Below are 15925 nucleotides of genomic sequence, written 5' to 3'. Positions count from 1 at the left end.
ATTGTGTGTATAGATTTGTGTATACACAAATATGGATGTTTACTGTATGAATCAATGTATGAATGTGTCCGAGAACTCCGGAGTTGATAAGGGCTTGTAATGCACTTAAAGGTAGCTCACCACAAGACAATCTTCCTGTCTGAAATCAGCATTGCAGTCCCAGCCATTTCCTGCAGCTACCGCCCTCACTTTCTCCCCAACTCTGAAATGCTTTTCACTCTCTCTACCTAGGCTGAAGCCGATGTAGCTTCTCTGAACAGACGCATCCAGCTCGTTGAGGAAGAGTTGGATCGTGCCCAGGAGCGTCTGGCAACAGCTTTGCAGAAGCTGGAGGAAGCTGAGAAGGCAGCAGATGAGAGTGAGAGGTGAGAATGCCCCATCAGCCATCTTTTGCAGCTGCCTTTCCTGGTGGAATAAACCGGAGGGCTCCCGTGATCTTTGAGGTTTAAGAATTTTTCAGTCCCCTGGTGGTGGGATCATTTCCTCTATTGATCCCAGGTATAACTCGGTTGGTTTTGTTCATTTAGCATCAGTGAAACACCTACTATGTCCAAAGCACTGTCCTAAGCCCTAAGGTTACAAAGAAGAAGAAGATCTTGTTCCTGCCTTCACAGAGCTCACCCTCTAATGAGGCAGACAGATATGTAAAGGAGAAATGTCAGGGATACGAGTTGGCCCTTTCATTCCTACTGACCACAGAGCAGTTGTGCATTTGTTTTTTGTTTTGTTTTGTTTTGTTTTTGTTTTGTTTTGTTTTTTTGAGACGGAGTCTTGCTCTGTCACCCAGGCTGGAGTGCAGTGGCCGGATCTCAGCTCACTGCAAGCTCCGCCTCCCGGGTTTACGCCATTCTCCTGCCTCAGCCTCCCGAGTAGCTGGGACTACAGGCGCCCGCCACCTCGCCCGGCTAGTTTTTTTGTATTTTTTAGTAGAGACGGGGTTTCACCGTGTTAGCCGGGATCGTCTCTCGATCTCCTGGCCTCGTGATCCGCCCGTCTCGGCCTCCCAAAGTGCTGGGATTACAGGCTTGAGCCACCGCGCCCAGCCGTGCATTTGTTAAAGTATAACTTTATTTTATAATATACCAAGGAGGCTTAGGCCTAAATAAAGGAACTGTGGACTGTCAGTTGTCAAATAGCTTAACAAATAGGTGGAAGAAAAAACACAAAGCAGAAATACGGTCTGCAAAAGTAAAATATTTTGGACTTGGTCTCTATACACACAAGACACGTGCACACAAATAGTCAGATGCTCGTGTGTTCTGAGCCCTCTTCTGCTGTAATCTGGCTCTAGCTGAATCATTACTCTAAGATTCAGCTCTGTGGTAGTAAAGGAAAGCATGGTTTGTATAGACCAGCACAGCCTTGGGTGGTCTAGAAGCCATTTTCCCTTATGCTCAACTGTTGGAATTAAGGATTTGCCGTATTGCATGGAAGTACTTCAAGAGAGACTCCGTGAAGTGAGAGAGCGTTCTGCTGCTTGAGGGATGGCATCGCATGAAGGGCTCAGAACACTGAATGTGTATCTATCTGTGCTGTGACCTGGGCAAGTGAAGGCAGCCAGTCATCTTGTCCATTTCTCACTCTTTGAAGTGATCCTGCCACCAGGTACCCGGTATAAAGAGTGATTTCAGACTTTAGGATTTGAGAAGATTTTTAGCTAAACTTTTTAGGCCATTATCCACTGCTGCTTAGTGTTTCTTTGCTAACCAAGCATTTTGGACTTCTTTAAGATGCCTAATCATCTCTTACAGTGTACACATAAGAGCGGTTTTGTGGCTGACTTCCTTCTGAAATATACTTGTTAGAGCACCTTAAAGGCAGTCTGGTAGTGTTAGACTTCGGAGTAAAGGGGACTTGGGGGTCATTTAGTCCCTTAGTTTTACAAATGAGAAAACTAGGGTTCAGAGACCAGTGTGACTTGCACCAAGGCTCACAGCATATTTGTGGCTAAGCCAAGACTGCGACCCAGATCTCCTCAACTGTATTCCAGTGCTTCATCAAAAGATAGTGGGCCAGATGTGGTGGCTCACACCTGTAATCTGAGCACTTTAGGAGGCCGAGGTGGGCAGATCACTTGAGGCCAGGAGTTCGAGACCAGCCTGGCCAACATGGCATAACCCCTAAATCTACTAAAAAATACAAAACTTAGCCAAGTGTGGTGGTGCACACCTGTAATTCCAGCTACTCGGGAGGCTGAGGCAGAAGAATCGCTTGAACCCAGGAGGTGGAGGTTGCAGCAAGCCAAGATCACGTCACTGCACTCCAACCTGGGTGACAGAGTGAGACTCTGTCTCAAAAAATAAAAATAAAAAAATAGTGATTCACTTATACTGCCTACTTAAATTTTGATAAATGAATTCCATTTTACATGATTTGTTATTCCATATATCTGTAAAATATCATAGGTCAGTTAGTATTTTTCTGAAACATAACACCATGCCATAGGACCGTAATACACTCTGTAGAGGACAGTGTCAGGCCTGTCTCCCAGCATTGCTGTCATGAAAGGGTTCCATTACAGGTAAAACTTAATTTGAAGAATTCAGTTGAACCATAGGAAATTGCCATTATTACTTGTCTGAAATGGTCAAAGATCAGCATTTTTTGTGGGCTTACTAGTTTATTAAATCTAATATTAAGTCTAATATTTTATTAAGTCTAATATTTTTGCTTATGGTTGGCAGGGTAAGAAGATTCTTTGTAGAAAGAGGTATATAAAGATAAGTTTGATTTTGTTCTAGCTTTGATTCATGTGCAAGCTGAGGCTTCCCACAGGAAAGGCAAGAAATCTCATTATCTTTTTAATAGTAAAGCATATTGGCTTTTCCGGTTTCATGCTGCCAAGATTCAGACAGAATCCTGACATGGTACCTTTTATCATTAATGTTAGATGCCTGATAGTTTGATCGGTACTCAAGGTGAGAGAGTTCATTCACAGTGAATGAGCAGAGAGATATGTGTCTCTTTTTTCCACCTTTAGCTCTGGAAATTGTTGTTTCCTGGTTTGGAAAATAAAAGTAGCTCTGTGCTCTATTTTGGTCTACCACTTACACTAAGCCTCACAGGCCACAGCAGTGCAGTGTGCATTTGGGAAGGTCAGCTCTAAATCTTGGGTTTTCCTGCTTGTCTTTCTTTCCAGAGGCATGAAAGTCATTGAGAGTCGAGCCCAAAAGGATGAAGAAAAAATGGAAATTCAGGAGATCCAACTGAAAGAGGCCAAGCACATTGCTGAAGATGCCGACCGCAAATATGAAGAGGTCAGGTCCTGGGGGCCACAGCCTTGTGGACTTCCAACAGTGGCCTTCAGGAGGCCAGGGAGCAATGCACAGTCTTGATTCCTCAGTGAGGCCATCTGCTTGGTTGGCAGAAATGGGTGGTTTCGAGAAGCAAAGTTCCTTTGTCTCCAGAAAACAGTTCTCATTTTAATCCTGCTAGGGGATCCCAGGCTTTATCAGGAAGCCGATCAGTGGCACTGGGAAGAAGGACCAAAACTCCTCTCCCCAAACCACAAAGACCTGGACAGAAGATCTTTGGCCAGAAGGGAGAGTTGGGCCCTGTGTCTTGTGAAAAGAGGCTCTCATGCTGTCATGGTGCAAGTCACTTCTTCTCAGAGTCACCTGGCACATCCAGATTGGGCAACCCAGAGACCACAGACAGTTTCTCAGTGGATTCATGGAGGCCTCTCTCCTCAAGGGTGGTAGAAAACTATTATCAATGCAGATTTTCAGTAGAATTTGCTGCTGGTCATGTTCCCATGAAAACAACCTCCTGCGATAAGAGGCAATATGATTATTAAGATTTCTGTTTTTTCCTTATTGGATCACATTGTGGCTATCCTGAAACAGCATTGCCCCTCCTTTTCATTATCATTATTACCTTCAGATTACACTGTGCTCACAAGTTTTGATCTGCTTCAGAGGCTCCCTTCCTCTCTCTGGTTCTTCCACTAAATACAAATTTGATTTTGTCAATTATCTCACCAACTTGTCTCACGTTAGTGTCTCTCGTATTCTTCCTCTGCAATAAGGAGGTAGATGTACAGATCAGCCATCGAATTGAAGGAGTTCTTAGGTTTATTTTGTTTTCCTGGCAGCCCCCACCTTTTCAGTATATGTCTCATCCTACTGCCGTTTTTGAGATTGTGAATTTGTATTTTCTCCCTCCTTCCACATTTTGGCCTGGCTGCCAGTTCCGGATCGGACTTCCAATTGAGACTGCCCAAGCACAGCTGACCATTCTGAGTCTAAGCAGAAGCCTCTGATCTCCTCTCTGCTCGCACTCCTAATGGAGAGTTGCTTCTCTCCGGTCTACCAGAAAGAGGATCATATTGTTTGTAGACAAAACCCTTAGTGCCTGATGGGATCTGATCGCTACCCCCCTGCCCTCCTACACAAAACTTGCAAGATCCATGGTGTGTGTGTTGTGTTTTCCTGCTGCAGGTGGCCCGTAAGCTGGTCATCATTGAGAGTGACCTGGAACGTGCAGAGGAGCGGGCTGAGCTCTCAGAAGGGTAAGCAGGCCCGGCGCCAGGAGGCCACGAATGGGGTGCTGCAGAGCAGTGACTAAACAGCATGACCTTCTGGCAGCTGCACATTACCTGTTTCAGCTCCGGGCTCCTTTTGTGCTCATTTGATGTGGATGAGCCACGAGTATGGAACATGGAGGACTCGTGTGGGGTGTCTATGTATGAATGCGTGTATCACTGCATGCCTTACCTGCACACTGATTTTGTGAATGGCCTTGTGCATTTCCTGTGTCCACTAACAGCCAAGTCCGACAGCTGGAAGAACAATTAAGAATAATGGATCAGACCTTGAAAGCATTAATGGCTGCAGAGGATAAGGTACTGATGGCTCATGTGTGGTTTTTAGGTTTAACTGCAACCCAGACGTCTTTCAGCTTCCAATGCCTACTGGTTCGTTTGGTATAACGACTGCACCTTCACTTCACCCTCTGCTATTTATATCTTGCTTTAAGTGCTTTCCCTTGGTCCTTTATGCTCCTTTGTTTTCCCTTCATAAATGCTCTTTGGGCAGCCAAAAAAGGAGCCAAATTATTGCACTTCAAAGTTGTTGGATTTTGTCACCCTGCCTTCTGCTGTTGCGAGGTTGGGGGGCAGTGTTCCTGGCAAAACTAAACATTTTAATACCCGATGATTTGGCTACTTTCAGGCAGCCCTTCGTCTCTAGGACTCGGTTTTCATTTTTTCCCATCCCTCTCCTTTTTCTCTCCTCCTTCCTTTGGCTTGTCTCCCACCCTTTCTGCCTCTGATCGAAAACGTTAGCAAATGTGCCGAGCTTGAAGAAGAATTGAAAACTGTGACGAACAACTTGAAGTCACTGGAGGCTCAGGCTGAGAAGGTAGGCCAGGAGCATGGTGTGGGGGAAAGGCGTCTTTTAAGAGCTGCTCCAAAGAGGCCCTGCCAGTGCAAGCAACACATACAGTAGACATTTTAGTAAATGGCAATATTGTGAGGTGATTTTTGGAGAGTTACTAGGTAACAAATTCTTTTTATTAACTAGAGAATTTATTTTATCTTAGGGATATGAGTCATCAATTTAATTTAAACCAAGTGCCAAGTGGATACGTTATCTTGTTGTTATCCCATGTAAAACAATAGGCAAGAAAGCAGAGAATGTATTGCAGTGTGCCATTCGATATCAGAGGTTCCATTACCTCCTAAGAGATCCTTAACATCTGTTGGCTGGGCTGGCGAGTTCTTTGCATGAGAAGCCATGAGTAGATTGAGCTGCAGCCTGACATCTGGAATGCTCTTTCTAATTACAGTACTCGCAGAAGGAAGACAAATATGAGGAAGAGATCAAGGTCCTTTCCGACAAGCTGAAGGAGGTAATATGAGAGTTGTGGATGAAGCCAACTGGATTTTAAATGAGTTTGTTTTCATGGAACTGGTCAGGGCCTTTTCATTTTAAAGTTCTAGTGATCCAAGTCAGGAATATTCTAAGGTTGCCTTGGAGTGTGTGTACAGTGCTAGCTGCCATTTCTCACAGAGGTGACTGAAACTGACAAGTAGTTTCAGATCCACTTTATGGGTGATGTGCTTCATTTATATCCTCTAGTTTCCCTGTGTTTGTAGCTGCGGGAAACACCAAACTTCCCAACTTTAACTCAAATAAATCATTACAGGCTGAGACTCGGGCTGAGTTTGCGGAGAGGTCAGTAACTAAATTGGAGAAAAGCATTGATGACTTAGAAGGTAAGATCTTAAGTAGTGTTTTTAGTTTAATCCTTCTGGTTAAATAGTGATGTGGCAAAACAATTTTCCAATTCAAGGGCATCCACCTTGATACGCTCCTTTGCACCTGCACATTCTTCCTGTCTGTCCTCTGGGGTTTTCCTCTGTGGCTCTTAAACTCATGAACCTGAGTCTTTTGCTCACCAGGTGACTAGTTAGCTACCAGCCATAGTGGCAGATGCCATCCAGCTTGACTTCATGCTCATTAGAAGTGTGGCAGGTTTATTTTTCATTGTGAGTGAGGTGCTTATAGGTGAGAATGACTCAGTATATTTTATATCTTTAGTGTTACTTCCTAATTAAATTGGGAATGATGTGGTGATTGTGGACTTGTTTTTAGAAGAACCCATCTTCTTCCAAGTATGAATTCAAAGTAAGGATTTGGGGGTTTTTTTAAGTCATGTATTATCTTATCAAACTACTTTATATCCTGAAGGAGGAGGGAAAAATTATACTTAAGCATTTCTCCCCTAAGGCACTTAGGTTTTATTTTAGTAATAACCACTCTATCTCACCGATATCCTAAATGTTGAGCTTTGAGGTTTGTGAAGGATTAGCTGTGAACAAGAAAGAAAAAAGACAAACAAATATATACATCACAGAAGGGATTAGAGAAGGAACTAGTGTTTGGTACAGATAATCAAAATAGTGGAGAAGAGAGAATGACAAATGGTTGCAAAATGATCTGCCAAAGTGCAGCAAAGTATGAAACCTGCAGCATTACAAAACTAAATTGCAGACTTGCCATACCACTGCCATATAAAGTGTGGCACTCATTGCTTTTCAAGCCTCCTGGACCAGTAATAGGCAGCTTGAGTGGGAAGACCACAGGAGTAGCTTAAATGACACTAAGAAATCGCTATCCCAGTGGTCTAGTGTGGTCAGGAAGTCGGTGGTTTGAAGGTGGAGCCAGATAAGGACTACAGGCTGTAGTCACAAATTGTTCTTCCAAAACACTGCCGTTGGATTTTTTTTTTCCCATTGTTTATAGCTGCAGATGGCTGACTACTCCAGTGTAATTAAAATATAGCTCTGCAAAAGAAAGATGTTCCATTAGCCCCTGTCTCCCCTCACCAGGAGACAGCCTTCTGTGGTTTCGTTTAGGATTTAACATGGTTTACTGATATACCTACCATATTTGTTATGATTTTCGTATTGAGTCTTTCTCATTTTATTTTCTAATGGGTTTTGTTCTCTTTGTTTTTGTTTCAATTTATTTAAAACAAAACGCACGCCTCCTGCATTGGCCACCTGCTGCGGCACCAACCCCTTCATGCATTGCCCTTTTCTTGCTGCTGTGTTGGGATGGTGCATGCACCACCCTCACTCACCTTCCATCTCTTGATCACTCTCCATGTTCTTGCACCTCTGCCTTCCACTTCCTGGTCATAGACGAGCTGTACGCTCAGAAACTGAAGTACAAAGCCATCAGCGAGGAGCTGGACCACGCTCTCAACGATATGACTTCCATGTAAACGTGCATCCACTCTGCCTGCTTACACCCTGCCCTCATGCTAATGTAATAAACTCACCACCATCCCTTCCTTGCTCCCAGATCTCCATCTTTGCACTCTTGTGTTCACCCTTTTTGTCATAACCTAGAATAGTTATTGTTTTTTCACTTTCTACTAATATGAAGGCCAACTAGATTAAGTGTCTATACAAACCATTTTCTTTTCAGAATCCTTTTATTTTGTAAGTGCTAAACTAGAGCAGTGAACTAGAGTGAGTGACCTTGAGCACTATCCTTTTGGGAAATTAAGCTAAACTCAAGTAAAACTAGATGGCCATGCTGTTTGTTGTGCAGGAACGTCTCAAGAAATATCAAAACTTTGTTTCCTGAGATTCAACTAAGTACAACATAATCATTTTCATAAAATAAATAGAAATTGAAGGAACCCTTAAAGTGTCAGGTTATTGAGAATCTGAGGACAAGGAAATTGGCATGATCCAATACAGCCCTAACAGTGGTACTATAAAAGATCATCTCTTTTACTTTTAAGAATTCTAGAGTAGGCCAGGCACAGTGGCTCACGCCTGTAATCCCAGCACTTTGGGAGGCCAAGGCGGGCGGATCACGAGGTCAGGAGATTGAGACCATCCCGGCTAACACGGTGAAACCCCGTCTCTACTAAAAATACAAAAAAAATTAGCCGGGTGTGGTGGCGGGCACCTGTAGTCCCAGCTACTCAGGAGGCTGAGGCAGGAGAATGGTGTGAACCCGGGAGGTGGAGCTTGCAGTGAGCCGAGATCACACCACTGCACTCCAGCCTGGGCGACAGAGCCAGACTCCGTCTCAAAAAAAAAAAAACAAAAAAACCCAAAGAATTCTAGAGTGAAAAGAACCCTCTGCTGAGTAACTAAGCCTTTTAATTTTCTGTTTTCATGAAAAGAATTAAAATACCCACGATAAATACTTACCACAACCTGTGTCAAAGAAATGGGAAATTCAACACAGATTGTACAATGTGAGCTTGGGAGTTAATGGCCCACATTTTACTGTTTAGGCAGTAAGAGTTGGAGTAGGTAGTCTTGTTATCATGAGAAGAACCTTCAACAGATACAACTAATTTACGTATTACTAACCAAACTTCAATATTAAACTTATCCTACTACTTTAAATTCTAACCTGGAATGTTTCAGAGTTCTTCATTCTAATATCACCCTAAATTCCACTGAAGCTGGAAATGTCATTTTCCAAGCCCACCTGTCATTCATTTACCCATGCAGGAAAAATGGTAACTTGAAGAGTATGGCATGTGCCTGTGGCCTTAGAGGTTATAGAATCCCCACACTCAACAAAAAAGCCCCTAGAGACATGACTGTTGCCATGGAAACCAGAGAACAGTCTATCTTCTCACCCCTCATTTGTAAATGAGGGGGAGGAGCCGATCATCTGTCTCTAAGGTCTTTTCCAGTACTAAAATGTGGTGATTTCTTTGGGAAAAACTTTTTGCATCAAGTATGATTAAATATTCTGAAAGATGAGTGTAGCTTAAAATTTGTTTTTAAATTCTGTTCATGGGTTTTCTCAAAATGGACCCTTGCTGAAAGGCGGCCTGTGACGGCCTCAGGTGGGACGACCTCCCAAGGGTGTGGCTGGCAGTGGGTTTTGCATGACTGCTTCCTGTCTGTGTTTCAGGTGCTGTCATCTATTGGTTTGGTTTTCTTTTTTCTTTTTTTTTTTCTCATTGCGTCACTTTTTTTTTCCTCCCACCTTTTTATCTTCACGCAGATAAGTTTCTTTGCTTCACTTCTCCCAAGACTCCCTCGTCGAGCTGGATGTCCCACCTCTCTGAGCTCTGCATTTGTCTGTTCTCCAGCTGACCCTGGTTCTCTCTCTTAGCATCCTGCTTTAGAGCCAGGCACACACTGTGCTTTCTATTGTACAGAAGCTCTTCGTTTCAGTGTCAAATAAACACTGTGTAAGCTATTTCTGTTTGCTATTCTTTTTACTTCTTATTTATTGACATTTTAGTTTCAACATCGAATAAAACTACAAAGCTGCTTCACACATATGAGGGTTAGTGTTTGGCTGCTGCTGTCTTTTTCTTTTTAAATTCTGAACACTATACAGAATTGTATCAGGAGTTTCTAAAGCAGTGGTTCCTTGTTGAACTTTAACAAAATACCCAGGCCTGCATCCCTCTGTTTTTCAAAGGTTAGAATGAGGTCTGGACATCTGTGGGGGTTTTGGGGGAATTGTGATGGCTCTGCTTTGGAGTCTGGGACACACAGGGGACACTGCTTGTTGAGAGTTGAAAGGTCTGGCTTGATCAGTGTGTTCCTTTGCTGGAGGTTTAGCTCAGGATGTAGTGACCCCTCTATGTTGATGTTTCGGTGGCCCTGCTTGGGAGGACCTGGCTAACTAATCAAAGGCTCATGATGAATGGTTCCGTAGCTGTCCCATATTACTAGGAAGTTATACATTGAGAAGGGTGAAAAAGAATTTGGATTCAAACAATGTAAGTTTTGGTTATTGTTGATCATCCTTTTATAGCACAAAGAAAAGTTCAAGCTTTTTTGAAGTATATTCATGACTCAGCCACTTTTATTTTGATCATGAAAATGACACCTTAGGTTTTCTAAATATGATTACTCTGGTCAGTCGTGATTTGTGATTTTTAGCACATACTCTTTTGGAGGGATTGTTCATAATCTTTGTGTTCAATGGCTGTGTTTTCATTTGTGGACATTTTTAAAATATAGCAATGAAAGTTTCTTTTTTTTCTTCCCAAAAAGATAGTTGGTGGAAATTGTTCAGAAGACAATTGTATTTCATTTGGGCTTCTGTTTTATTTCACAAACAGCAATTAACTGATTTTTAAAAAAAAAATACATTGTAAAAATTAGAACTTTAACTTATATGGACTTTAGTGTCATAATCCTCAACATTTCTCCTTCCTGAACAATCTAGCTATATATTTCTCCTGGTTTTCTTTTTTAACATGGATGATCTGCGTGTTTTGTATATAGTTTTTGTAGCCGGAGAGGGCTGATACACCACCATACTGAAATAAATTTGGACAAACTCAGAAGATAGTGTCATTCTCACTCTACAGAGACTTCAAAGCATAGAGGAAATATGTTTTTAAAAGAAAGCTGAGAATTAAAGTATTGTGGTCGTAGTGTGGTGGACTTTTAGAATCTGGACAGTGTCTCTCCCTTGAGTGTATAAAGACTTCTATGATTTCATGTTTTTCTTTTCTTAATCCTTGGGCCTGCTTCTATGATTCCTTCCTTGTTCTTTTTTAAATTCAGAATAAGAGAAGAGTACCCTTCTCTGAGTAAATTCTGCTTCCTGACGTAGACAAAATGCCAAGTCTGAAAGTTCTGCTGAGCAGATGTCCATGTAATTCTGGAGGCACATCTGTTTTTTGGAAATCCTTCCAGAGACTTTCACACTTTCTATCAGTACACTCTACAAGGGGAAGTGGGGCACTAATGGACTGGGAGGGCAGGTCAGGAGTAGCCCAAGGTGTGCACATGCAAGAGGCAAACAGCAAGTCAAGTTTATCAAGAAATTGTTGGAGCCCAGGCTTCTGGTTCAAAGGGCCAGGTCATAGCTACAGCTGCTCCAGTGGAGGCCAAACCAAAAGCATCACTGAGTTTGGGCACTTGAAGCTTCAGACAGCTGGGAGTCTCCATAGAACAGGAAGGAAAACACTTCCAAGGATATGAGCATGTCTTGTGCCTGCCTTTCGGCCACCCATGCACACCAGCTCCACAGCAGCTGAAGCAGAGCGGGTCCAGAGGAAGCTGTCGGAGGGACCGCTGTCCTTCCTGCTGAGTTCACACTGACCCTCTAGATTCTCCAGATTTTCGCCAAAGTTCTTCCATTCTAGCCTGGCCAAACATTTGGGCTCAGCAAACTGAGACATGCTCCCTACCCATGGTGACAGTTCCCTGTGTCCGTAGTGTGAATGTAGTCATGGGATTTATGTCTTGCAACCCCCAAGCATATGTCACTTGCAAAATACCATGGGAAGCAGTGGGGATGTGTAAAGAGAGGGGCTGGAAAGGCTCTTTGCCCTCGATGAGCTGGCCATCTGGTGGGGAGATAGAGGAGTGAAGTGAGTCTGAACTCATAGGCATGTGCATTTGGAGCCAACAAGGAAGAGAGAACTGTTCTGACTGGGAGCTCCCTGGAGGAGGTAGCTGACATTTGACTGGAGTTTTGCGTATTCAGAAAATGTGGATGAGTGAGGAGGACAGAGCAGCAGATATTCCAAGCGAGAAAACATAACAAGCATAGCATCCTCCCATGTCCTACCATTTATGAGAGAATGTTAATGTGAGAACAGCTCAATCTCCCAACAGACCTGGGGGCTGCAGGCACATTTTCCCCAGGGGTAGGACTGTTAGCTTTTCAAGATCATGAAGTATTTCTAGGTCCAAGTTGTCACCAGCATTCAAAGCCACCCTGCATCCTCCGGCTGTTGCCAGTGCATAGCAGGCTCTTGCTTATCATAGCGTGGGTGTCCCCTGGATCGTCAGATACAGACACTCCTGCAGTTGTTTTCCCCCAGAAGCAGATCACGTGTCAGTGTGTAAAATGTATATCACGCTGGTCTTCATGTAGGTGTTGCAAGTTCTGTTCATTTTATACACATCCATTAGCACCACACATGAATGCCATCCTCTTCAAGAAGTAAGCAGATAGGGCTGGGCGGGGTGGTGGCTCACGCCTGTAATCCCAGCACTTTGGGAGGCTGAGGCAGGTGGATCACGAGGTCAGGAGATTGAGATCATCCTGGCTAACACGGTGAAACCCCGTCTCTACTAAAAAATACAAAAATAATTAGCCGGGCGAGGTGGTGAGCGCCTGCAGTCCCAGCTACTAGGGAGGCTGAGGCAGGAGAATGGCGTGAACCCGGGAGCCGAGGTTGCGCCACCGTATCCAGTCCGGGTGACAGAGCGAGACTCTGTCTCAAAAAAAAAAAAAAAGAAGTAAGCAGATAAATTCTAAATCAGTGTTGAGTGGTGACAAGTGCTTGTTCTTTTGCTGTTTGAATGGATAACACTATCAAAGCTAGATGAGAGTCAGAATGTGTACCCTGTATCATGGTGACTGGGGGAAGGACAGGGACTTAATTCCAAATTTCAGAAAATTTCAGTGCAGCAAAAGCAGTAACCCCCAGCTGGTACTACCTGAGGGGAAAGCCTGCCCTGTGAGTGGAGAGGAAAGGGGTTCTGGAAGAGGTGGGCAGCACCGGGCAGGTCGAGGTTTCACCTAAGTTCAACATAGCCCTAGCAAGGGGTGGATGTCGCACTGGGCTCACCTCCAGCCAGGCCTCCATTCCCAAATCTGTTGCCAGCTCACAAAGTGTATGGCTCAGCTCACAAAGTGAGCTCATGTATGGCTCAGCTCACAAAGTGGTTTAGTGAGGTATAAGAGGAACGTGCACTCTTCCTCCTCCTCTTATCATGTTGCTCCTCCTCCCCTCCTCTCCCCACCAAGAGAGAAATTCTGACCCTTCCTAAGTCTACCAAGCTTTTTAGGATCTACCCTTCCTGAATACAGGACAGGTGACTATGGGGTAAGAGTAAACTGCTCAGCAAGTGACCAGTTGCTGTCCTGCTTGAGGTCTCTGTTCTCTATTAACTGCCTCTCACCCAGTCTGCTAACCTCTCTTCCTTCTGCCTCTTTTCTGCTAACCTGCTTGCTGACCTGTACAGATCAACTCTACCAGCAACTTGAGCAAAACCGCCGCCTCACTAATGAACTAAAGCTGGCTCTGAATGAGGATTAAACTTAAGAGTGAAAAAACTTGGGCTGAATTCTAGGAGTGGAGCCCATGTGCAGAAAATCTAAGACTGTCCTACCTTCAACTAATAGAGTTGAAAACAGTTGCTTTCTGCAGAAATGCAAATACAAGGAATTGGCTGAAAGGCTGGCCTTGCCTGCATTTTTCTCTGTATGGCTGGAATAATTACGTTCTCTTTAATCACAAAACAGCTTTTATGGTAAAATACTTATGTCAATTCAGCACTGCTCTTTGAAATAGCAGGTCCTTTTGTTTGAACTGATAAATAATCAGGAGCTCCCCCCCAAAAAAATGTTTTCTATTTCCCGACAGCCATGAGTCCTACTTTAAGTATACATATATATGTGTGTATATATATTCCTATTAGGTATTCATATTCCTAACTTCTAAACATATGGTATAGTGTTTGAAATATGATTAAATGTTCCTATGCTTGGGCAAAATAGCTTTTGAAAACAGGAACTCATGCCAGAAGCTCCTGGTTGTCTGAAAGGTATGCTTTACTCAGTCTAATGGTGCTGTTGGAGTCTGGGGAGAATGTCATGCTAATACATAGAACACTATAAAAATATTAAGAGAATGTCCTAATGAAGTGTGCATGAAACATGTTGATAATTTTTTATGAGCAACAGAAATAAATCATTTTAAAAGTTCTCAGAAAACCTATTTATGTCATCTTTGTTTTTGTGAGTTTGTGTTACCACACAACTCCTAGACTTTTAACTGCCTGTACCTCGGAAATGTCTGCCGTTTGTAACTTCTCCAGTCTGTATAACAGTGCCGCAGCTGTGTTTGGTTTTTTACCTCTCCCTGTTCCCACGGCACACAGTGAACCTTCAGCAAACCCCATGTGCATTTTATCCTCGGTGCATTGTTGGTGGAGGTGCACCTGACTGCTCTATGAGAATCCGTGCCATGGCTCCTTTGGGTCAAAGACGTCCTCCCCCCATCTTAGGTTCTTGTCTAGAAATGAGTAATGTCTTACAAGCATGCCTAGTTCTAATCATCTCATCCTGTGTTTGTGATTGATGTTTGCCTGCCTAAATGTACAAACCACCATTGTGTCCAAAGCACGGCTATTCATGACTTAATTTTCTAATCCCACCACAGAGAAAGTGGCTCATGCCAAAGAAGAAAACCTTAGTATGCATCAGATGCTGGATCAGACTTTACTGGAGTTAAACAACATGTGAAAACCTCCTTAGCTGCGACCACATTCTTTCCTTTTGTTGTTGTTTTGTTTTGTTTTTAAACACCTGCTTACCCCTTAAATGCATTTTTATTTACTTTTACCACTGTCACAGAAACATCCACGAAATACCAGCTAGGTCAGGGGGTGGAGAAAACACACACAAAAAGGCAAGCCCATGTCAGGGCGATCCTGGTTTAAATGTGCCATTTCCCGGGTTGATGTTGCCACACTTTGTAGAGAGTTTAGCAACACGGTATGCTTAGTCAGTGTAGGAATCCTCAATAAAGCAGAAGAAGTTCCATTCAAAGTGCCAATGATAGAGTCAACAGGAAGATGAATGTTGGAAACACAATCAGGTGTGGATTGGTGCTACTTTAAACAAAAGGTCCCCCTGTGGTCCTTTGTTCAACATTGTACAATGTAGAACTCTGTCCAACACTAACTTATTTTGTCTTGAGTTTTACTACAAGATGAGACTATGGATCCCGCATGCCTGAATTCACTAAAGCCAAGGGTCTGTAAGCCACGCTGCTCTTCGAGACTTCCATTCCTTTCTGATTGGCACACGTGCAGCTCATGACAATCTGTAGGATAACAATGTGGATTTCCACTGTTTTCAGTTCTTCATGTTAAAGTGAAAGATTTAGACACTACATCCAATTGGTAAAGGACATTTTCTTGAGAGTTATAACTATATGTAAACATTGTATAATGACATGGAATAAAATGCACATTGTAGGACATTTTCTAAATTTGGTGGTCCTGTCATTTGTACGTTCTTCATTTGTGAACTTTTGATCATGCCACTGACCTGCCTTCCGCCACAAATAGGTTCTCAAAACGGTATCCCAGAGTCCAGGGGAAACTGGGTTTCATGTGTTACCTTCTCAGAAACACTGAAGGCAGCGTTATTTTGGTCTGTTAAAGTTATAACCAAGCAGGAGAGGCCCTTTCCAAACGTCATTTTCAATGTTGTTGGTGTATATCTGCACATCCATGTAGGACTTTGGCAGTGGCTTTACTGGTTTGGGGATTTTTCTTCCTGACATATTAGCTAAGTCTCTAGCAGTGGCATAGCCACACAAGAACCAAGGATGGGTTAATGTGCCAGATCGGCTGTTGTCCCCCAGCAGTGTGATTTGACTGAAACTAGTGCTTTAGTGAGTCTTTATGGCCTTATGCTTCCCAACTCCTGTGAGTTCTCAATTC

The 15925-nt window shown here is 43.3% G+C and overlaps 1 protein-coding gene and 1 long non-coding RNA gene across 27 annotated transcripts in view; one reads left to right on the top strand and one right to left on the bottom strand.

Moving 5' to 3' along the window:
* The window catches only part of LOC105488994 (tropomyosin 1), a 29283-nt gene extending 13815 nt beyond the window's left edge, over positions 1 to 15468 (top strand). For 3 of the 26 annotated variants that reach the window (XM_011753587.3, XM_011753571.3, XM_011753649.3), the window contains 8 exons: positions 232 to 365; positions 3140 to 3257; positions 4440 to 4510; positions 4768 to 4843; positions 5788 to 5850; positions 6148 to 6217; positions 7649 to 7727; positions 9492 to 9689. In XM_011753587.3, coding sequence (XP_011751889.1) covers positions 232 to 365; positions 3140 to 3257; positions 4440 to 4510; positions 4768 to 4843; positions 5788 to 5850; positions 6148 to 6217; positions 7649 to 7727; positions 9492 to 9495 — 615 coding nt within the window. In that variant the 3' untranslated portion in view covers positions 9496 to 9689. Of the gene's footprint in view, positions 1 to 231; positions 366 to 3139; positions 3258 to 4439; positions 4511 to 4767; positions 4844 to 5284; positions 5361 to 5787; positions 5851 to 6147; positions 6218 to 7648; positions 7732 to 9491; positions 9690 to 13435 lie in introns of those variants that run through there. The other 23 variants (XM_011753554.3, XM_011753547.3, XM_011753617.3 and 20 more) reach the window with 10 other exon arrangements.
* LOC112427886 (uncharacterized) lies at positions 3438 to 4801 on the bottom strand. The gene is made up of 3 exons (XR_003019646.2): positions 4716 to 4801; positions 3877 to 4017; positions 3438 to 3768 (listed from the first exon to the last, which is right to left on the bottom strand). It is a non-coding gene; the product is annotated as an uncharacterized lncRNA (long non-coding RNA).
* Positions 15469 to 15925: the final 457 nt, after the last annotated feature.

Source organism: Macaca nemestrina, chromosome 7 (assembly GCF_043159975.1).
Source record: "Macaca nemestrina isolate mMacNem1 chromosome 7, mMacNem.hap1, whole genome shotgun sequence".
NCBI lineage: Eukaryota > Metazoa > Chordata > Mammalia > Primates > Cercopithecidae > Macaca > Macaca nemestrina.
This window is presented reverse-complemented; position numbering and strand designations above follow the sequence as displayed.